A 24,810-nucleotide genomic window follows, 5' to 3' on the forward strand; every position below is an offset into this window, starting at 1 on the left:
TCTTCCAGTTCCTCTTCAAACATGAACTCCTCAAAAGCCAGGTGGTGATGAGTCAAAGGTTGGACTCAATAATCTCAGAGGTCTTTTCCAACCTAAATGGTTCTGTGCTTTTGTGAAAAGAGAGTCCTGAGACCAGTTAGAAGAAAACAGCATGATTCAGGAATGGTAGAGTGGAAGTCATTAAATGATACCACGTAATTCTGCACATCAGTGCAATTAGCCTTGGCACATTATTTCCTTGTGACTGAGATTCATGTATTCTTCTCACCTTTCTTTGTGGCAAGCAGGTAAATAAAAAAATCAAGTTTTAGCCAGAAACCCCTGCCTTCTTCCAGCATGACTATCCTTTCCAAAACCATCACATTGTTCACTTTATTCAAACCCTCCAAACAAGCACCTTTTGGTAGCACTGTATGTTTGAGCTTCCCTGGCATCTACAAAGGTTCTCCAGCATCAGCAACTCCTACCTCAGTCTAAAACATCCAATACAGAAAAGAACAAGGCCAATGCTATAAACATATTCAATTGCTGATGGATTGCAGAAATTCTTAAAACATCTGTCCTTAGTTGTGAGGTGCAAAGGAATAGAAACTCATGCTGTCAACAGAGCTAAGGTATTATTGTTGTAGATGCAGATCAGCTTCAGTAAAGAGATATTAATTGCTTTTCCTGCCTTTAACTAAATCTGCAGACTCTCTGCCAAATGGATTGTAGCAGGTTTAATGATCATGGAGGTCCACAGCTTTGTAAATACTGTGACAAGTCAAACTGGTAGCTTTCGGGGTTGTCTATGGGTTGGAGGAGAATCCCTCTTTGCCAAGCTCAGAACGTGGCTGGTAGGAGGCTTACATTTAGCAGACCAGCTTGCACTTCAATGCTTTGTGAAAATGAGGAGGCCAGGACCTGAAGATGACAGATCCCACCCACCATTTTTATTGCTTTGAAGATTGGTATAACCATCTCTAATGTTTTCCATTGAATGTGCTCCCCTAATCCTTTTTAAAGCAAGCCAACTCTGTGACTACATTGGCTTAATTTAATAGCATCAGAAGAACAAATCAATGCCTCCAAGGATAACCTTGAGTTAATCTCACATCAAGGAGGAACCTTTCTACTTTGTTCACGGGAAGGCTCTATCACTATGGCTTCAGCAAATGAAGGCAGTTCGTTTTTCCAGTGCCAAGGACAGAGAGATCAAGGACAGTGAACAGTTAAAGCCTCCACAGACAGAGAGCAACCATCAGGAGGCAATTCCAGGAAAACCTACCAACAGCCACAGGTACTCCTTTGGGCAGTGACTATTTCTGCAGCACCACCACAGATCTTGTAAGCTAACAATATTCCTGAGAATACTGCTATGCAACATCAGCTCATTCTTTTACAGCTGTGTTACACACAACATCTGCATTTACAACAGTACCAGCAGCAGCTTGCATCCTTTGCAGGTTATAGTGCACAAGCACCGTCACGGTAAGGTCTGCAAAAGCCACTGGATTCACCTTAGTGCACCACTCTCAACAGGTTAATGGTATGGTAGGGAAGATGAAAACCCAGGCTTTTTTAAGCCTAACAAACTGTGTTTACCACCAAGGGATTCAAGCACTGCAAAGAAGGGGAAGCTTTGGATATATCCTACCTTGCGAGAAGCATTTTTGTCCGTGCTCTCCACATCACCGTCCAAGAATGGCATGGCAAAAGAGCTGAGATCCTGCAAGGACAGAGAAGAAAAATTGATGTCTTTTATTAATGCCTTTTTCCTTCCCTCAGAGCATCCCATGACTGAAGCCCAGAGATCTATTTCCAGAGCGCCCATTGCTTTACCCATGGCAATTGCTGGGAGCAATAACACGGACTCTGATCATTCTCCTTGGCTACGAAACAATGTCAGATGTAAGTTACAAGTGAACAGGGAGCCCTCAGCAGCACTTGCACCACATCACCATCAAAAACAACCTGCACAGCCAAAGTCAGAAGTCCTGTGTTAAAACTTTCAAGGGGAGGTACCGAAAGCCCACAGAAAAATTGGTAGGAAATTATAAACACATCCACTTGATCAGCAAATGCTTATCTTGCCTTTAGTGGGATGTATGATCTTAAAGAGTATTTATGGCAATAAACACAGCCAGAATGAAAGTATGTCAACATTCTGAGAAATATGTAACTTCTGAAAAAAAGACAGAGAAAACTGACATGGTGCTCAGGGAGGAAATAATCAATTCACTTGCACAAATGAGAGAGGAGCACCCAATTCTGCAGGATGAAAGACAATAAAACCATAAGAAAAGCACACATGTTCATTTTTAACTAACAAAAACAAACTGCAATTATATTCCACCTCCTGCCGTCTGTTCTGTTTATGATACTTCATGTTCCAGCCACAGGGTTTTTAGAACTCCTTTCCACATGCATAAGGAAATTATGTTAGTGTCAAGTTTAGCATCTGTTTGATCAGAAAAGTACATAATGAGCAATTCTGTGACCAGAAGCATGAGGTTGCCTAATGCTGTGTGCTGAAGAACTGTCTTGGGTCCTAAATGTCAGGAATACCTCCCCAACACAAAACCTCCCAGATGCGAGGCATCACCCTTTCCATGCAATGATTCAGTGCTTCTCAACCACCACATCTGCACCCATTTAAAAGAGTTCAAAATATAAATAAATAGCAATTTCACGTAAACCTAATTTGTGATCAAACAGAGCTTAATTACAAATTAGCACCATCCATGAAGTCTGCAGGGCTTGATTGTCTTCAGAATTCAGAACAGCCACAGGTCTAATCACATTGCTTTGTGTAATCATACTAAATTCAAAATATGCTCAAAAATTGTGTATAACTCGGGCATAATTCTTACAAGTGTTTGAAAATATTCTGGTTACATAATGAACAACAAAAATAAGGAACAAAATATTGAATTACTGGAACTGAAACACATGGGAGTAATTCATGCCAAGTTGAAAAGGAAAAAAAAAAAGCAGCAGCCAGGCTTGGCCAAGCTGGCCCCAAATCATTAGGCCCCAAACAAATGTATTCCTGACAAATTTGTCTGCTCCCAGCCCTGTCTATACACATTCAATGGGAACTATCTACAAAGGCTCAACTATGCAGCTCCCTCTTGCCCAGGCATCTGTGTTTCACATCACCTTTGTTTGCAAATAAAAACATAAGGAAACATCTCAAAACCAAAGGAAGAGGCAACTTGTTCGGTTTAGGTTTTCACTCTTACCAAGATTTGACTGATGCTGGACCAGGCACTGCAGTTAAGATTAAAATTACTCCATATAAAAATTATTCAGCCATAAATGGCATCAATAAACAGATTATCATCATTATTATTATTATGACTTCATATGCTACTGCAGGACTGAAGAGAAGAATCTCTGTGAAGATGTTTAAGACCCTAATGGAAAGTTACACAACAGCATATCCCCTTGGGTTTACTTTAATTTAGCCAAAGGATTTACCAACATTTTCCTCTACCCATCTTCAGTAGTGCAGAACCTGGAATCTGATGTGAGCTAAGTCATTTTTCATGGAATAAATCAAGAAAATAACCTCTTTTGAGCTCTACATATTAGCACCCCTGTATTACTCCCTGGTGTAACTTCCAGGGAGAAAACCACATGTTTAGGAAGGCTGGGGACTGGATGGAAGAAACTGGGTTGAAGGGGACATGTATCTACTAAACAGGGTTGAAAAAGCTGTTCAGAAAATCTAGAACTGCCACGAATGAAACCAAAATGTCTTATTTGAGCAGAAACCTTCAAAACCAGGAGGGGTAGGTAGATACAACTATTTTTCTAGGAGCTAAATTTCACTTCTCAGTTACAATTCTAAGTTTAAAGCCATATATATATTAAAGTCTGAAGTCTAAAAGTATCAGGAAACCCAGATGACAACTCTATTTTGATTTGTAACTCTCAGCTATCATGGAGGTATTGACTTCATCTGCCTTTACATCCAGAACAAGTCTCCACTTGGAAGCCAAAATAACTGGAGCTGGAGCTTTCTGGGCAGCATGAGACCTTTCTTTGTTAATACAGCACTGCTGAACATTTCAAAGTGGGTAATAATTGTACTTCTAGTCCTGTGAAAAAGTCTATAATTGTAACTGCTACCTAACAATTTCTTCATCTCTCATGGGATTCTATACATGAAGGCATCCATTCACAGAAGGAACAAAATACATATATCAAATACCAGGCTACAAATACTGCTCTCTCAGTTCCAATCTGTTGGTTAAGCAAGGAAATATTAGGTGTCTTTTTTCCCTTTATGAGTATTTCTGCAGAATAAAGATAGATATATCAATTTCTTTCTTGTGTTCCTCTTCATCCAGAAACACGTGATGATGCAGTTGATGATACATTAACTCTTAAAAAAACAAACAAACAAACAAACAAACAAAACCTGCTCCAAAAGTGTTGCAAAACACCACAGAACTCTTGACAGACCAATGGTGCAACCCTTGCCCTTGTCACAGATTTGACTGCTCTGATCTGATGCCAACAGATACACACTGAAGGCTTCTCTGCCAGTAACCAGGGACTGAAGCTGTTCTTAGACAGCTTTCCAGCTCTCCAGCTCTGCTTTACTCCACTTGGAATAACTGCCCTGGACAACCACATGGTTCTGCAGAGACATTTAAAACTTCCATCAAAGGCACACAGTGACATCCTGGTAGGAGGAAGAGTTCTTCAGTCTGCAGAGCCCTGGCTGAGAAACTAACAGCATCATGCCCTGTATCCATCAGTCCTGCATTGTAACCTTGGACAGACAACTTCTGCGGAGACCACAGTCTGTGATCACCCCTGTAAAGTGCTGCTAACCTGGAATTAAGAGTATGAAAAGGCTGTTTTGGTAGTTTCATTGGCTTTCCTGTCATGCTTGTGCTCCTTAGTCAGTCCTTCCAACGCTCTGCACCATCTGACAGCCAGACATCACTCCTGCCATCCCGTTAGAAAAAATGACCTCTCAAGCACTTTAGATTTACTTTACAGCCACAAAGCCACCTCAGATTTATTTTGTTTTCAATCCACTCTTATTTACAAGAGGTTGTCATGGCAGCTCCTGTTATATTCACTGAAGAACAAAGCCCTAGGGACAGCAAAGCTTTTCCTGGAGGACAGCAGAGCTGTGACACAGCAGAACCACGGCCCAGTGCTCCTGTCACCAGTCAGGCTCCCTCTTGGGGAGGGAAATCTCCCACAACACGTACTCAACAGGTGATTTTCCAGTGCAAGTCAGGATTATTCTGTCTGTATTTGCATTTATCCTCTCTACCACTTCTTTCTCTATTTCCTCTGGGGAAACAACAGATATCTGGAAGGTTACAGATTCTTCACACAAATTTCTCCTCAAAAGGTGAGACTAACTCTAGCATGATTCTGGTCTGGGTTACCCCTACATCTAGAGGATGACTCTTCTTAATTCCAGCTCCTTTTCCTTTGGCATCTATTATATCAGAATATTTGGGATTATGTGAAAAGAAGTAAGAATAAAATTTTTGTTCTTTGATATCCGGGGAAAACAAAGAAGCTTTTCTCAGAACTATTTTGGAGAATAGGAAGGAAAACCACATTTGAGGATGCAGAAAGCATATATATAGCACAGTCAATAGCAGGAGCAAGATCTGGTTAGACAAACCATTTTTCACCTTTTCCAGACAGTTTCACTGTTTCTTTCCTTACTGGGGAGAATTCCTGCCAAAAAGGCTTGCCCAGACACGCTGGTCTGGAGGTTGCTGCAGTTGGAGACCTTGGTGTCAGAAGAAGGTTTCCAACAATTCTGTTGCAGAGGCTGCCCACTTAAATAACAGACCACTAAAGCCTTGAATCCAGTAAGCAACACAGAATAAACAGGATTCTTGTTGTATTATTGCTTCACTTCAAGGCTACTTTGGCAGCCAGGCCGATAAAGCCTCTCTGCAAGGGCTGAAGCCAAAGAGCCAGCGAGGGCTGGGGCATGCTGTGACTGACAGGCCAGAGACCAATTTCCAACATGTTTTGGGTGGAAGAAGAACCTTTTTATGGCCCCACTCGACAGTGGTCCAAAACTTCAGGGCTGGGTATCAAAAGAATATTTCACAAACGGCTCCCTGCTGGCATCTTTTGCAACTGTCTATTCAACCATGAGGAATGACTGTGAACACGGGGATGTGAAATCTGTGCCCACGGTGGTGGGTCCCCACGAACATGGTCAACTCTTTGGCCACGTTTCAGAGGTGACTCAGGACAGAAGAGCTTTGTGGTAGTCCCATAACCAACCTCAGCTTAAAGTCTGGGTTCCTCAGCTATAAACAACTTCAGAGTCCTAGTGTGGGTAGCATCACACAGTCCTGACTACGGATGGTGTCACCTTTGAGGCATTATTTTTCTGCCTCACAAAGTTCTATATATGTGCTAGGATTGCACCAAATTTAAGGATGTGAAATGCCTGCCAGACATTACAGTTTCTTTTTACAACATAACTCAAGCAGAAGGTGACACTTTACTAAGGCAGCTTTTCAATATGGGGAGACAGCTCCTTTAATAAAATAAACAAAGAAAACAACATACAGAGGAATTAAGCTGAGTGCTGACAAGAGCTCTGATCTCACAAAAAATTGCTAAAAGCTGCACTCTTCAGCATCACACCTTAACAAAGTCTTCTCCTCTGCTGATATTACTGAGCTATGAGCATTTCAAGTATCCTACCAAGGACAAAGAAGGTCGGGATTTTTATTAACATCAGCTGTGAACAGTTTGTTTCATTGTACTCTGCACACCAGCAGATTTTTTTTAGATCAACCTTGAATTCGTACCTATTACAAGCCTATGCTACATATGCTAATAGCCTGTGAGCAGAATCCACAGTCTGATCTCCATGGAATAGAGGGCATAGCTTGGTAGCTGTGCTTGAATAGAAAATTGTCTTTTTCTGAGAACAATCCTATCTAGAAGCCTTTGGGGATTTATAACAAATCACTCCATTATTGCACAAGGAAAGATTCAAAACTGACATACACAGAAACTTCTGTCCTTTTGTTATTGTTGTTTTGATATACCAGTTCTAGTAAAGTATAATAAGACTTGTTACATTCCTTTATTCCCTTAGGAGTAGGTTGCTCATTGCTTTGCTTTTCTCACTCCCCCATGCCATCTAGACTGTAGCATGTGTTTTGGAGAGAAATATATAAGTTGTACTGTGAGACTGAGGATGATGGTGACTAAGTCTCGGTATGACTCAATGGGAGTGGGCAGGAACAGATGTACAAAGCTGGTTGGATTTGTGCAAGCCAGCTTTGTACTGCACAAAGCTATTCCAATTTATGTGTTTGCTATTACTTTTAAGGCTATTTGTATTTAAAAAAAACCCCAAAACCCAAAGTGTAGGTCTGGAGAGTTTGAGATGGTAGAAATAAGATATAGAGACTTGATTGGTGAGGCTGTACCTTGAATCCTGTGCTGAGTTTTGGGCCCCTCACTACAAGAAAGACATTGAGGTGCTGGAGAGTGTCTAGAAAAGGGCAAGGGACATGGGGAAGGGTCTGGAGCACAAGTCCTATGAGGAGAAGCTGAGGCAGCTCGGGAAGTTTAGCCTGGAGGAAAAAAGGCTCAGGGGAGACCTTATCACTCTCCACAACTCCTTAAAAGGAGGTTGTAGCCAGGTGAGGGTTGGTCTCTTCTCCCAAAACAAGTGAGAGGACAAGAAGAAATGGTGGAGATGGCAGGTCAGCAGTGAACTCAATGACATTAGAGGCCTTTTCCAACCTTAATGATCCTATGATTTTGTCCAGAGCATGAAGATTCCAGAGGCAGCACAGTCCAGGGGTTACTGGGTGACTGTGCAGGACCAGCTGTGTGCACTTCAAGGTGGATACAGCATCAGATTTAAAATAACAGAGGGTAAGCCACCGTAAATGATATGCCTGGAACAAATGGGAAATATTCAGTCTCAAAGAGGTGCCATTAAAAGGTTATGGAGTAATGGCTGACTGAAATCTAATCCAGATTTCAATATGTGAAAATCCCCATCCATCAGGTGATTATTCAATGTTCTGTGTAAAAAATCTCGCATATGAAAACTTGGCATAAGAAAACCAGCCTATGTGCAATTTAAAGGCATTTCTTTCAGCTGCAAAAAGAAATGGACATGGTCCTAAAGAGCTACTGAAGCCACTTCTCCCCTGTTCTCACTACAGGTCCTTCAGCTTGGATTGCCCCCACTTGGGCAGAAAAAGCTGCTAAAACTAAGAATCTCAAAGGGAAGGGGTTAAAGAGAGTCATGAAACCAGTAATTCTTTGATATTTCCCTGAAAACAGCTGTCTTCCAAGCTGTTCTTCCTGAGTTATCCTGATCATGGGATACTGGCAGGATCCAGCACAACCTTAATTTCTGAAACTCTTCACTGATCCTGACAGGCATTAATCTCCAGCAATCTACAGCAAATTCACTGTTTTTGTTTCTGAGGCTGTAGACAAGATACATCAGAAAAACTTGCAAGAGAGCATGGATTTTTTTTTTTTGTGTTGTTCCCAATCTCAGACTTAAATCACTAGAACACATTCCTATGCTGTTTACAGAAAAAAATGAAGTTTTCTTTCAAGCCTTGTGCTCTCCTGCCAGGAAACCCCACCATATCTCATTGGTGATTCAGCCTTTGCAGATGAGCTGAGCACAGACAGCCTGGGATGGGATGGAATCCTTCCTGCCTGGAGCCCCACCATGTTTATAATGTGCAGAGAGCTCAGGGCTGTATGGCAATGCTGTGGTGGAGGGTGCTGCTCTCCATCTCATCAGTAAGTGACAGAGCAGCATAGAGGCACTCTGACAAAGCCTGACTACGATCCCCAAGCACACAACAGCCTGGTTTGTCAGCTCCTTCACACCACGAATCACACAGCAGTGACTGGCAGCATGTTTATTACAACAGCAGATGGACAACCTAGCGAACGGGCAAATAATGAAATGCCACTTAAAAAAAAGGAGAGGGAGAGAGAAGGTGAGAGAACAGCAGAGAAAGCATGCCAGGGAGGAAACCAAAATTCTCAATAGTCCCTGTGACATCAGCAGGATGCACATACAAACCCATTATTAAGTGCTATTTCTGGGTGCTCAGCCAAAGACAACCTTTCTCTGGCGAGACATTTCATTCAAGAAGCACCCAAAGTTTAGAAACAGAAGGTAAAAGCAAAAGATGACACACCTCAGTCCTGGAAAATGTGGTTAGGTGAGTGATGAGGGAATTAAGACTCTAAGGAAGGACTGCAGGAGACTGGAAATGTTACCCTTCGGATGGCACATACTCGTACTTGCTTTCCAATACTTACGAGTTTGTCTTACCTAAATGAGACACACGATCCCAATGTATTTGCAGAGAAAAGCCAGCATTTGTTACAAAACACAACTTCAGCCACAGTGAAATAGCAGAACTGCAGGAAACAAAAGACGATTTTGCCATAATGTAATGAAAACACTTGAGCCACTGCAGCACAGGAGCAAACAATCTGAAGGGGATTCAATGCAAGGATCATCCTGAGGCTTACTAAATCATCTCCACACTTCAGCTACTTTAAAAGTCACTGTGCTTTGCATTTTTTATGTTTTTCCCCACTCTCTATTGGCCAAATCTCTTCAAAAACCATTTCCTCAAGGAAGAGTAAAACAAAACAGAATCAAAACTGAAAACCTCCAACTGATGGCCTTATCTGAGAAGGACTTGCAGGGTTTTCCCTTGCATATACATGACTAAAAAAGGTGACATTCACACCAGGCAAAATATCTCTGCCATAAATACTCAAACTGAAAATATTTTTTCCAGTTCACTGCATTTAGGAAGACAGCTGCCTGTTGTCTCCTCTTTCCATTCTTGTCAGTCAATAACCGTGAATAATCTTGACAATTAGAAGAAAGCTTACAGCTGGAAAGCCAGGCAAGTGAGGGACCTGCTCTGATCTAGTAGTCCCTCAACTAAAAAAAAAAAGAAAGGGAAAAAAAGCAGAAGCAAAGAGGAAATTAGGGAAGGAAAGGAAGAACAAGATGATTCTGTGCTTCGTGTGCTGAAGACCTGAGGGGGAGGTCAAAGGGAGACAGCACATGGAGTCCATGGTGAGGAAAGATTCCCCTCTAGGTGCTTTCCCGACACATTGTCCTATATCATTCTGCAGCTACAGAGAACAACTTCACATCTATAAAGTTTACAGTCACTTTGCTACAGCTTTTTTACAGATTTAGCACCACATGTAAAAAGAAACCAATAAATACAATATGCTTTATTTTGTAAGCTGAACTAGTTTTTCTTTTCCCAAAAGAATGGATGTCTTCATTCATTACCCTCTGAACTCTTTATTTAAAGGTGCACTTTGCTGAAGCTGGCAACATAAAATGCCCCCAAGGACAGAAGAAAGCTCAAATTCTCAGGGACAACCCAGAAAACTTTATCACACTCATAGTACAGCATTCTGCCCAAACACAGCCTTCATGTCCTTTTGGTCCCACCCCTGACTGAGCTAAGAGATACTGAGATTTTGTGCCATTCCTAAGTTTTCAGTTAACAGTGCCATGCACACTGATAAATTACAATACATCACTCATGCTGTGGGAATCCAGAGCACTTTACAAACTGCATATCCAATCCAGAACAGCTTCATCAGTGCACTTCAGTGATGAGGCTTTCATTGCCTGCTCTGGCTTTCTGGATTACATCTGGGAAGGCATTAAGGGTATCTGTCACTTGTCATCTACTCCACACTTTCTGTCCAGCCTAGAGAGAAGGTGAAAGCCAGCATCGCCAATGGGCAATTTGCTCCTGTTTCCCTGGTATGGGAGAAGCCAGACAACTTGCTTATACTCTGAAGGATTCAACATAGGATAAGTGAACTGTGCATCTCACCTCTCCATCTTTACTGCCTATAAAGTGGGACTCAAGCTGTGGGTTTGTTTGGTTTTTAATTGTTTTTTGGTTGGGGGGGGGCTTGTTTGTTTTTTGTTGTTGTTTTGGTTTTTTGGTTGGCTGGTTGGTTGGTTTTTATTGTTTTTGTTCGGGTTTTTTCCCCCCCTTTATTTAGAAAGCAAGCTGTCCAAACAAGGGGCTGCCTCTTACTAGGGTGTACGCGGCAGTGCCGAGCGTGCTTTACTCCGGCTCCTTCCCCGGCTCCACACACCGGTACCAGCGTAGCCATGACAACACTCGGGCTGGGGAGGCTGCTCCATCCCCGCAGGAGGCTGAGCAAACACTCCGGCAGCAGAGCTCGCTCCGAGCTCCGGTGTTGGGCTGGCTGGGATCATTTCAGCCCAGTTTCAGTCACGGATTTGCTCGCTGTCGAGACATGCTCCAGGCATCCCTGCAGTGGGAGCATAATGAGGCCCCAAGCTCTGTGGGCACTTCCAAGTGTTACTAAGATGACATTCTCTTTGCACAGCTTTGGCTGCTGTGCAGAAAACAGGGTTAACTCTCTGATGGTGTGAGTGTCCAGTGGAGTGAGATGAAGGAACCACCATGTCCAACTAAAAACCCACAAAATTTAAAGAAAACAGGCCAGCTATACAACTTCTGAGAAAAAGCATGTTTGTTAAGAGAATTGGCAATGTCCAAGGGATAGTAAATACCACACTTCCAGGCCTACCCACACCAAGCCCTGGTCACTTGTTAAAGTCTGTCTCAAGGGATGTGCTTCAAAAAGCATCACAGTTCTGCTTGGAAGAAGGTGTTAGAAGACACCAGTGACCATCTCTGGAAGAAATATGGATAAAATACTTGCCCATCTGGAAAATCTTGTGAACAATGAGACAAACAGAAGAACACAACAAAGGGATTACTCACTCACACTAGAAATAGCCACCACTGAAAATAAATTTTTGCAGTGGGTCTGGTTTGGAAATAATCCTCAGATGGAAAGGGAAGAAATGACACATACCCAGGGTTTTTTTCTAAGCATTGTATATGCAGTACTAAAATTTTGAGAAAGATATTTCCCCAAGTAAACTTCAGGCTTCTTTCAAAGACTATGACTTCATTAAATTTTTTTTTTCAAGAAATTATTCCTAGGTTAGATTCAGTGTGGGGAAGAAAACCTTAGAAATGAGCCATATCATATTCTGACTCCTTTAGCAGGGGTCTTCTGATTTTAGCCATCTTACTATTCTTCATGAGGTTATTTAAGCACCACAGTTACAATGGACCAATCTGAACATGCTGTGGAGAAAGGACAAGCAAACACACGCTCAGAGAAACCCAACTGAAAACTTAAGCTTGTTATCCACATATGCCAAAAGTAATTTCTGCCCTCTGCAATGGCTTGGAAACCCAGCGGGCACTGGTGAGCTGAAACAGGCAAATCTGCATTTGATTTGGCTGACAGTTTGTGCATCAAAATGTGTCGAGAAGCATTTGATCCTGCTTGGAGAGTGTGGGAAACATTTCCAACTTAGCAGGACACCCCGGACACGGTGACAGATGGGCAGAGTACGAGCCTGGCATGGGAGAGGCCATTTTAGAACTGGCTGTTGCTCCAAGCCATGTGGCAGACAGACCAAACCCGTTTGTCACAAAAAAATAAAGCTCACAGTGGAATTACCAAACCAAGGCTCAGGGAGAGCCCCTGCCTGCAGCTCAGCCTGGCACAGACACCCACCCTGCCAAGGAGCATCACTGAAAACCTCCCATGAAATTAATGAGCACCCAAGAAGGAAACAAAACTAAGCAAAACACAGCCAAGCTTTTTTTTTCCCCTCAAGACAAATTAAATCCACAAGCAGAAAATTTTGATTCAGAATAACAATTTTATTTTTCATTACTACCAAAAATTAAGTACATGCCAGTAATATGGCCCTAAAATACTGGGTATTTTTTTCTCATCAGGAACATTAATTTCTATCTATATGTACTGAACAGCTGTAGAACTATTAGTATATATTTACATCCAAGTTTTATTAACACTTATTTTGAGATCTATTAGAAATGGAAATTGGACTTAGAACCACAATCAGGCACTAGAAATCATTAAATGCCTATTAGGAAAGTGTCTCTTGCATCAGCACAAAGAGGGTAACTTCATCAAAATACACATCAGTTCTAAAAGCAAAGGCACTGACACCTAAACTGAGATGCAGAAACAAACTCCCCTGGTGACTGTGTCCTCCCAGATGTAGATGTGACAGAGTTCAACTTGTAAGGCATCAGTATTTTTACACACATCTAAAACATGCTCTCATATAGGGCAATGCATATGGGAAACATATATAATCATATGTGCATACAGACACGGTAACAAGCTCTTACAGTTTTTTAACTGCCATTTATTTTAAATGTAAGATGATTAAATATTTCTTGTCTTCAAATCAGCTTGTCACTGCCCCTACTTGGGTGGCAAAACAGGCTGAAATGACAGGAGGATTTGTTTCTCCTGATGGAAACCCGAGGGCTCTTGGGTGCCTGAAGCAAACTCTGGTTTACAGGTGATTTCCATCTACACTGTGTTTTGCCTTTAAAGATTTGCAACAATATTGCATTTAATTCTTTTAGTTTCTTCTTGATGAATGTCAGACATGCTTGTACAGACTGATGGGGTGGATTTGGGAGGGTGGGTGAGTTTTTTTGTTTATTTCAAACCGGGGCATTTTTAAAAAATAAATACATTTGTATTGCACTCCCAGTAATAAAAATGTACTAAATTGAAGTACAACCAAGTCTTCTTTTGCTGGGTTTCTTCCCTTTGAGTTGAGGGCTGGCCCCTTGTCAGCAGGATCCATTTCATCCTGCTGCCCATCATTCCCTCTTCCATCAGATAATCCTGCCCCCCAGGCTCCCAACTGCAGCAACTCCAGTTTCCTCACACCTCCCAGGGCTGCTCCAAGTCAGCACCACCTCTGCTCTCCAGCCCCTCCTGGACTCACGACAGGGGACAGAGCTGAGGGTGAAATCTCTTCCCCAAAGGCTGACACCCTCATCTCTCCTGTGGCCCATAACACAGGGAACAACAAGCAAAACACACAAGATGCTGGCAAAATACCCTGCATCTTATACTGAATTAAATTTCATTTGCTATTCTCCATCACCCCACTAAAGGAGGATCTTTAAACCTTCCAGGCTCTGATCCCAGGACAGAGTCGCCTCATCCCTTTTGGACATTCATTATCTCACAGATCCATTAATTGCAGTGCAAATTGCATGTGTTCAGCATTAATTCTGGTAATCAAAAGGAAAAAATGCAAGGAGGAACACATGAAGCCTGTAATATATCTCTTTATCCCAACAAACCTCATTAAATACCAAATTAAAATCATTAAGCAAAACAGCAGTTCCTGAAAACCTGTGATTTGGGGTTGCAGTGGCTAGCCATGGCAGTTAGTTGCTCAGCAGTTCAGGAGGCTCTGAGATGAGCAGTAGGAGAAACCAAGCATTGCAGGATGCAGAGACCAGATGGTTTTAGGCTGAAAATAAATGAACACCCCCCAAATGATAATCTCTCTTTCCAAAACATTAACGAAAAGTTATGCAAGGGAAAAAAAATAACAACCCCAAACCCAAGCTACATTCTTTAACTAGATAAAAGAACATTTTGTTCAGCCTTGGAGTATCTATTGTAATTAAATGCTCTAAAAACAGTACAACAGCTCCGTGCCAGTCATGCATAAAAAAGAGACAAAACACGATGAAAAAACCAAAATACCCAAGAACCATGCATTTCTTACACAGCCTGAAGAATTCCTGCCTCTCGGCAGACTCCTGCAGTGCACTCGGGCATCCACCTAAATGAATGCAAAACCTATTTTCCCCTGCTAAGATAAATAAATTTAACAATAAAGATAATCAAATCCAGAGAAACCCAGCGACAATCGAGCCCCCGCTCTGACTTACAGCTCTGAAAAATCCTGCAGTCTGGCTGGAAACGTCCATCGAAGAACTGCATTGAAAGCTTTTCCCTAAAGGCAAGCGCATTTAAACATCTCGGGCTCTGCTACTGGAGCCGATGCTGCAACAGATGGGGACCAGGGCTGGGTGTGTTCCTGCCTCCCATCGCGGCACGGCGCGGGGATGGCAGAGCGGTGGGTACCGCAGGAGAAGGCAGGCGGGCGGGATTCTCCCGGCTGCGGGCTCCCTGCCAGGAGCGCTTCGGGCATCGCCGCAGGGCTCGATTCCCCCCCTGCTGCAGAACCTGCCACACGAACTCGGGCGGGGGCAGGAGCGCTCGGACAGCGCGGGCAGGTCATTAAGCACCGCTTTGGGTGCATTAGCGAAATGTTCAGGGGGCACAGGGGAAGTCGGAGGGTTCAAATAACCGCAGGCGTTTTTAATGCGATCTGAAGGGGGAAGAAAAAGATCCCGTTTTCAACAGCAGAAGTTTCAGATGACTGAGGCTGCGTCTGCATCAGTATCGAATACCTGGGGGAAGGAAGCACAGAGCAGCAAATGCATTTTCAAGGCTGGAGTCTCTGCTGCTCCATAACAGCCCTATTCCCCACTTAACCACAGCTCCACTTTGTAGCTGCACAAAAGTCACATTATTTCTCTGGGCTTAAGTTTTCCCATCTGCAGCACAAACAGGGTTGACTTTTTAATTTATTATAAAGACCTCATTGGGGAAATAAAGTGCCTGAGCACAAAGTATAATCATCAAAAGTATCACCATCCAAAAAAAAAAAAAAAAAAAAAATAATAGCTATTCTGAAAGGACACCACATGAGCAAGTGCTTAGCAGAGCAATGCAAACTCTCCCTGTAGGAGCTGAGGGATGGTGGGGATCTGAGTTTTTTTCTTCATCAAGATAAATCCCTCTTTTATAACCACATTCAGCTTTGATTACTTCACCAACCAGTCTCACAGTGTCCTTTACTGGCAATGCAAACACTCCCCAGACCATGGGGACATATCTTTGGCCAAGATGCTATCAAAGGCTGGCTCAGATGAAGACACCTCTGCTAGAACAAAGCAAAAGAAAGCAAAAGGCGGAAAGGTCATCCCTGCAGCTTCCAATACTTGAACAGAGGTATCAAAATACCATGCAATGAACTGGCACCTCTCTGGAGAAACAGGTGGCCAGATCCTGAGCCACAGAGCATTGCCAATCCTTTCTTGGTCATCTCAAAATACCATTTGTGATGATCTACTGAAATACTCTCTAAGATGGAGGGCTTGCTTTAATTGATGACTCCAGGTCACTAAATCAGTGAAGTGGACTTGGCTTACACATCACTCAGTCTATTAATCCCATTTATTGGATGATGCTTCACCCTTTTGCAACTGGGTGCAGCCAACACCGCCCTTAATTCTGTCTACATCAAATAATAAATATCACTGAGGCGAGGCAGTACCTTTTCTTGAGCAGCAAAAGAGATGAGGTCCAGCTGACATCCCTTGTGCACCAGGCAGACAGCACATCCTAGGAACCATCCACTGCTTTCCTTTCTTTTGGTGTGCTAAGTGCCTCTGATAACACAAGGCCCTTGGGAGCTAAAAAGCTGAAAATGGTACATAGTGTTCACTCACAAATGGCAGCTATTACTTGAATCATTTTAAGACAAGATCACTGGCAGCCCTTTTTAACATCGAAATGAACAAATACTTAGTGTTTAGAAGGTTTTTCCCCAGCTAAATGAATATTTTACGCATGCAGCATGTACAAATAGTTCAGGAAAATAAACAAGCTTCCTCTTAAATTCTGTCTAAGGGGTACAAAAGAAACCAGTCAACCAGCTGGAGCAAGCAAAACCATTTTGTCTTTCCTCCTTGAGCTGCAGTAGAAAGGAAGGAAACTGTGGCTGACCTAGAGAGGGTAAAAGGGAGGATTGGATTCATATTGGAATAAAAAAGGTTCTCCTGCAAAGCACAGTTCAGGTCAAATGCTTCTCTGTACAGTTAACTTCTAAGGATTATTCTGATTAGTGATCAGATCAAATAAAATGGGGCATTAACAGCCAGGAAAATGTCCCATATTTCTAAATCATCCCTTTCAAATCACTCACAGGGTTCAGTTTGATGTAGCCAATTTCAAGAATCATCCAGACCTATTAAAAGTGTTTTTTTAAAAAAATTAATCTTAAAACTGCTTCTGGTCTCAAAGTCTGATTGGCACAAATTCTACCTCAAAAACATGCCTTTTCCTCCCCACCTCTGGATAAGGAATATGAAACAGATTGCACAACTACATCTCAGATAAGCAGAACAGTTAATGGTTTAGATACCATTTCATAAATATTTGCTGAACTAGGTTTTGGATTCTGTCCAGTTTCTGACAACCATTAAAAACATTGAATAATTTGCCATTTTCTCTCACCCTTCTGGGATGAAAAATAGGCAAGAAGGTTTTATTGCTATAATTTCTTACCATTATTTAATGACTACTTGCATTTATGTTGATGCGTCCTGCCGAAGCAGTCCAAGTGATTTTTGAATCTACAGCCCTGAGGTGTCCAAATCACATTTATGTAAATATTTATATATTCTTTATTAAATATTTCCATCCTGAATACCTGGGCTCATATGTGGCTGTGTAAGCAAGTGGTGAAGATCTGAGATAAACCAACTAATTTCTGAATAAATACCTTGTTTCACATTGGGATTTCACGTGCCTGTGCTCTCTCAGAGATGCTAAGGCTCTGTGACTAAAAGCAGCAGTGAGTTAGTGCCCATCATCTAGCACAAGATGGTGCAATATGGGAAATCACACAAAGTTTCAACCATATTTTATCAACAAGTTCTATGAGTCTCATATTCAACCATACTTTATCCACAAGTTCTATGAGTCTCTATGAACAGGGATCGAAAATTCCATGATTTCATTTCCTTATATATTAAGGGCAATTCAGGATGTTCCAGAAAATGCTTTATATATTCAACTTTCCATGACAATAGATTTTTCAGATGCTTTCCATTCCCCCCCCCAATTCTTAAGTCCTTGTGTCTCAAGCTCAGCAGTCATTATTCATATAAATCTATGTCTTTCTAAAAAAGTTCCTTTTAGAGCACCTCTAGATCCCTCATATATTTGGACTGATTGTAGGATTCTCACACTTTACCAGGCAGTAATGCTGGAGGGTAAACAAATCACCAAAACCTGCTTGTGCCTTGGTCTGTGAATCACACACTCACTTATGGCCCAAAGACCAAACTCTGAGGAAAGCAGATTTATGACTGTCACATTTTCACCAGCATAAAGCTACAGAATTGCTTGCCCAACTGAAACAGGCATTGTTGTACTGGTTTATTTTTCCATTTGAAGAGTTTAATGATTCTGGTTTTCAAAAATTCAGAGCCAGACCTCTCAATCAACTTCAGATTTGACTGCACATAATTCCTGCACAATTTCCTTGAACTGTTCCAAAACACCAACTCTATTTCGTCTTTTTGGTCCAAGTACAAGCCTAAAGTATCATAAATTTCTAACTGGCAGTACAGCAACCTTCCACAATTTCCCAGAAGAGACTGAAAATGTCTGGCTATTGGTTGTTGTTATTTATATTCCATAATTTTCCACAAAGATCTGGTGGTTTTGTAAGTACTACATAAATTAAACGAGTTCATGGAGCCAGCTTCCATTATAGTTTTCTTTTTCTTACAAGGCAAACAGTCCCTTGAAATCAATGGAGCTTCTGTCTGTGAAGATACCACTTCAGAACACAGCAGATACAGCAATTATTGAAGTGCATGGTGAGCCAGAGCTCTGCATGGCAGGGCAGGGCTTTTGTCCAGTGTGTAATTAAGAAATATGTTTTACATTTTTACAGCCAACACTCCCATCACATTCATGGTTGCCCTATCCCCACTCCTACTGCGCATGAGGAGCAGCAACCAAAAGCAACACGCAATACAGATGTGCAGCCTTCAGCAAAGAAGCCAAAGCACCTGGGGAATGCTCAGATGAGAGAAGCAACTCCTTGAAGGGCAGGGAAAGCCACAGCAGCAGCTGGGAGACCAGCAGAGCCCAAGGGGAAGACGAAACAGGGAGAAAAAAGTCCTAAACTGCACTATAAACTACATCAGCTCTTAGTAGAACACCCAAAGTAGTCCCTCAAGAGTTGATGTCTGGCAAAGGACAGCTGTGACCTGCAAGAGTTGCAAAAGGGAGTACAAGAAAAAAACCAAAACGTTTAGCCCCAAGAGTAAGAGGTAGGGATGAACTGTGGAGTCCACTCCCCCAAATCAGGCAAAACTGCAAAGAAGAGTGATCGAGATGGTACAAAATGGAAAGAGAGGAGCAGAGAAAAATACCCCATGACAAACAAAATCCAGTTTACTCCTTTTTTAATCTCAAAACAGCCACAGTTTTTTCCGTGCAATTTTTCGGTATGATCTATCAAGCAATGAACCAAGTAGCTGGGATTCCTGACTCAGTGCTGACAAGCCAGAAGGAGAACATCCATGTGAGAAACATCAAACCCCAGTGAGCAATCACCCATCTCTCTCGGGGGAGGGAGTACCCTGCCAGCCTCTGCAATGAAGATGGATCACACTGCACCAGGGATGCCTCAGCCAGTTTGGTTACCAAAAGCAGGAGAACTGCATTTTCAAATCTAGTTCTTCAGCAGGACTCACACAGAGGGGTTTTTCCTCTGCATTTGCAAATATACCCAAATGCAAATGACATTGAAATGATGAGCTGTTCATACAAAGGCAGTACTGGAGGCTGCACAACAGCAGCCTTGTGCCCTGCTCCACATGGACCCCACTGCCCTTCCCACCAGTCTAGAGCTCACAGATGGAGGGATGGAGCCTCTTTCCTGTATCATGGTGGGGAGGAGGTGGATGAAGACACTTCTGGAGAGGTGCCAGTGCAGAGCTCTGTTGTGTCTGGGGTCAGTGGAGGTCTCTGGGTGCCTGGGGAAAATTACTAAGTCTGAGCTAGGACATGATGTTCGATAATTTAGGGAGTGAAGGACCAACACTTTGGACTATAATCCTCTGTGGTGTGGGTGAAACTCCTCAGAGATGTCCTGGTCTCTGAGGATGAATAAACCAGAGAGCAAAATTTATGTCAGGGACTTGGTGGTGACTCGGTGGTGCCTCATTCAGCTTTGCTTGAGGCATTCAGAGGGGCTGCCACACTGGTATCAGTGATGCTCTGGGAGGTTTTGAATCAGTAGCAATTGGTCATTCAGGATGACCAGATTTAAGCACTGTGGACCAGCTCAGAGCCCCCATTGCTTACCTTCTCTACAAAGACACTGATTTTTAGAAGTTTTGAAAGACACAGGATGGGTCTTACCTTGCTTCTAGTGTATCCCTTAAGAGCTTGGATGAGAAACACCCCTTGTGGGCCAGAAACAGTCCCACAAGACAACAGAAGAATGATACTGCAGCATCTAGAAGTGGGAGAAAACCACAGGAAAGTAGGATCTGGTGGGTTATAGGTAAGAACTCTGACCACAGGCTTCAGCATAAAATCCTTTTATATCTGCATGCAAAGGGTATTGGGATCTATGAAAATGTGAATTCTCCAATATGACTTTCAGCTTCACTGGTCCCAGAGTGGGATCTCTAAGGACCAGCACTTCCATGAAGACACAGCAGTGGCAACATGGCTGAACGGAGATGCCTCAGCTCTGCTGTCTCCTCCATCTCTCTGCCTTTGGGCTGCTCTGTGCTCCCTCCCTTGGCAACACACACTGCTCCTGAGGGCTGTGCCAGCAACAGGGATGGGGGAGTCAGTACCAAAAAAGCCAGGGGAATAGGGTGGAAAATTTAGGCAGGAAGGAGAAAAAGGAGATGGTAATTAGTTGCACATAAACCCAGCCACACCTGAGCAGCCTGTAACATTTTAAGACTGGCTCTGAGATTGTGGTGGAGAACATACAATGCTACAGCACATCTGCAGCTCTCAGGAGAGCACTAATTATTTACCCAAAAGAAAACATCCCGCTACAATAACATCACAGCACACCCATCCTGGAATTAAGATGCTCTTGCACGCTCACAGCATGTTTTATTTTCTTTGAACCTCATGACTTAGGTTCGACTGTTGTGCTGGATGTTGAGTTATTTCATTGAAGTTGTCCCCCTGCCTGCAGGGCCCAGGCGAATTACCCACGTCCTCACATCTCTGCACAGCCTGGCTAGGGATGGTATGTTCTTCAGGTCAGGCATTCTGGGCTTTCTAAGGCACTCTGTGCACGTAGCAACTTTGCTGTATGTAGGTTTTACCTTTTGTAGGTGTGCAATAAATAGTAACCATTAACTCTGAATTGAAGCAAAGGCCCACCTAGAAAAGGATGAAGTGGCTGCCTACATATAGGAATGAACAGTTAAAATGTCATCAAAGGTTTAGCAGCTCAAGTACAAAGATCTCTGCTGGTATCAGCTGGCTGTTAAAAAAAAAAAAAAAAGGAGGTAAGAGCACCTTGCAGCATTTAAAGTAGGTCAGCACTGCCAGGAAAGAAATACTTTTAAATACATTGTGATGCAGAAACCTGACTCGGAGTTACAAATTCACCAGAAAGAATTTGTGAGCTTAATCAAAAAAAGATGTAAATGAGTTTATCCACTCAATTTAATTTAGACACATGCAGCAGTTGGGGCTGAATCTAATGGGTATGAGCCACATGAACATTTGCAGACTGGCATGAACGCCCTAGGAATAGTTACATCCACAGAATTACACTGGTTCCTATCAGAATGAGCAGTCAGACTTTCAGACTGTAGCTAGAGATGATCACAGGGATTTCTGGAATACAGATGGACCATTGCCCTGAGAGCTGTTTCATTTGCTCCCACAGCACTGGTGGTTGCCCAGCTCTCAGGAAGATGCTCCACAAGGCTGGTGTCAGAGCAGATGTGTCACACGGGGCTGGTGGCACCGGCTCCCCTCTGCTGCGGTGCAGCTCAGGGACCCTCCCAGCAGAGCCACGCCCCCTCCCCAAAAAGATGCAAAGTGCTCGGAGGCAAAGCCCCACTGTTCCATTGTGGCATCCACAAGCACAGTGGAAGCCCTGTGGTGATGAGCTCTGAAATAGATGCCATCTATGAGAAAAGTTCAGTGTTTATGTAACCCCCAGAGGCAACTCTGCATATAGGATGCACCCAGTGAGAGTGCAGTTATTTTAAGATCAAATATTTGATTACCACCACAGGGACTTACTTGCAAAATAACTCCAAAAAACCAACCAACCAAAAAAAAAAAACAACCAAAAACACCAAACCCCAAGTAAGAGCATACACAATACACAAGTTTAGGTTTTACTTCCCAATTTGGTCATGTAAATAATAATTTAAAATAATCTACCCACACCGGAAACAGAAGTGTGCTCTCAAAGTCTCTCACCACAGACAACAGCACTTTAAATACATCCTGGACACAAAATTTGCCTAAAGAAAAGTGAATGCAATTTGATTGTAAAGAAACCAGCTAATAAAGAACCAAAAAACTTTTAAGAAATCAAATACAAGTACAAATGATCATGTCAGAAGAAACACTTATGTCCATTTCTTCAGCACTCTGGTTTTCATTTGGTTTTTTGTTTGTCTGCGTTGGGTTTTTTAAAGGTAAGACAACATTGCACACGAAGCAATCACTAACCCCAAACAGGCATGTATATAAAACAGGCTTTTTTCACTTAAGAGGTTAATGAAATAATTTTAAAGGGGAATTCTTTTAAAGGCTGTAACCTTTACACCTTACAAAAAAAGGGTGTAAACTGTCAGTCAATTAATTTTACTCATACCCTGATCCTGATTAATAGGAGGATAATGTGTGTGAATATATGTACATCTATCTGAAAAATTACACACACACATATATATAAACACACATAAAAACTACGGTTGCAGGTGAATATTTTTAGTTCTTCCCACCTTCTGTGGCCTCCCTGTTAGTCTATATTTTAAATGATGAAGGATGACTTTGAGGTTGAGGTTGGCAGAGTATCCACATTCTATTCCCAGTAGATAAATTCCAGCAAGCCCTGAAGGCTGATGGGTCATTTCTCTCAATCAAACCTTGACTAGGTTTACCTAGGAAGAGTTGTTTTTTTTTTTAACATACTTTCAGCATTTTGTAGGACTGGAAGAAAAAGCGATGGTGTTTTTTTTAAACTTTGTACATTTGACACAATATTGACCTAAACCCACAAATAAAATAGCAGCAACAACTACAACCTACACACAAAGCATCACTTGTGTGACTCCTCACACTGAAGTTGTCCTCCACAGACACTTGGGCTTCCAAACCTGCCCCAAACGCCCCAGACTCCACTGGGGGCAGCACCACAAATCCCAAACCTGCTTTGGGGAGATTCTACGAATTATGCTGCAAAAATACTGCAGATTGCAATCAGAACAGTAATTATGTCATATCAGTTTAAAAGATCAACCAATTTGACCCAACCTTCCCCAAGTCATAGAATAGCCCAAGTTCGAAAGGACCTCAAAAGATCATCCCTACCAACCTTTCATGGAAAAGGAGCCTGGATGAGATTATCTAGCACCCTGTCCAGTCACATCTTGAAAATCTCCTGGAAAGACCAGTTCCATACCTCAAAATACCACATTTATACAGTGTTTGTTTTAATCACTATGTTACAGTGCTGCATTGGGTAACATAAGCCCAAAAGCTTTTGAGCTGACAGAAATCCCCCTGCGAGTGCCCAACCACTTCCCTCCAGCTGTCAGCACCAGAGCAGCTTCTGAACAGGAACACATCCCATAAACAGCAGGATCATCTGTTTTGAAGGTTGAAGACTGAAATCTTGTTTCTTGGCAACATTCAGTAATTCAAAGCACATTTTTACATGTTCCATGAAATGTCTTTTTCTTCTTTTCCTAGTACTTTTGAACCTATACACATTTTCCAGTGGGAACCAGCGTGGTGGACATGGGTCCCAGTCCCAATCTCTGAGCTGACTCCCCACATGGTCCTGGGCAAAAATGTGCTTTGCTGTGGCAGGTCTAATGAGATCTCATAGACTTAATACAAGATCTAATAATACTTCCATTGATTTATAAGCAAGAATCACTCTTCCACACCAGGCTGTGCAGCCATATTTGCAAAATGCAGGATTATCAGTTTAGAGCAAGCAGGTACAACCACAAGTCTTCTTTATTTATCATGAAAAGGAAAAATCATTAATGGTTGTCCTAAAATCTCTTCTGTTTTCATTTCTCCCCTCCTGGCTATTCTTTGTTGTTTTTTTAGACTACACTCTCTTCAGAGGTACCACCTTTTAACAGAACATCATACAGTAACAATTATTGTTTACTGAAATTATGATATAAAGATAATGATATGGCATTAAATAAGGAAGCACCAAGAAACCTGAGAGATCATTTGGCCACAACACCACCAGTAGGTATGACAAACAGCAGCTTTGGATCTTGATCAACAAATAACCAGTGGTTGAGGGCTCTGCAAACAACTCCAGAAAGGCTTTCAACCTTGCCCTTGTTGTCGGATACCTCTGTAGTGCTCTTGCCAAAGATAATTTTCCCCTACAGTCCAGTAATATATTCTGAAAAAAATTTTTGATTTATTTTAGGATATGTTAATTACTATTTCTGTGTGCTATTAGCAGCAATTTCTTAAGAATGCATAAGTTGTCAGCTATTTTGGAAGAAAAAAAGGGAGGAATTGCAGCTAAAAAATACCCCTGGGTTTACCCCCTCCTAGCACTTGAAATGAATGATTATGAGGGTGGCATAAAATACCAGTTATACTGTCCCAAAATAGAATAAACATTTCCATCCATGTACAGCTCAAGATATTTGTTTCTCCAGGACCACTGCCTCTCTTGATTGCAAAGCAGCTTTTGAAAGCAGATTTCTCAGTCCCTCACCTTTCCACTCTAATGCTTCTGAAATATGCCCGTTTAACAAGTTGCAGGAGGGCCTCAGGGACCTCCTGCTG

The 24,810-nt window shown here is 42.3% G+C and overlaps 1 protein-coding gene across 1 annotated transcript in view; it reads right to left on the reverse strand.

Annotated features, from left to right (window-relative positions):
* Positions 1-24,810, reverse strand: part of PRKAG2 (protein kinase AMP-activated non-catalytic subunit gamma 2) — a 216,921-nt gene that overhangs the window by 148,186 nt on the left and 43,925 nt on the right. Inside the window, exon 2 of the mRNA XM_017746720.1 lies at positions 1,637-1,708. Within this exon, the coding sequence (XP_017602209.1) occupies positions 1,637-1,708 (72 nt within the window). The remainder of the gene's footprint in view (positions 1-1,636; positions 1,709-24,810) is intronic.

Source organism: Corvus brachyrhynchos, unplaced genomic scaffold (genome assembly GCF_000691975.1).
Source record: "Corvus brachyrhynchos isolate BGI_N302 unplaced genomic scaffold, ASM69197v1 scaffold18, whole genome shotgun sequence".
Taxonomy (NCBI): Eukaryota; Metazoa; Chordata; class Aves; order Passeriformes; family Corvidae; genus Corvus; species Corvus brachyrhynchos.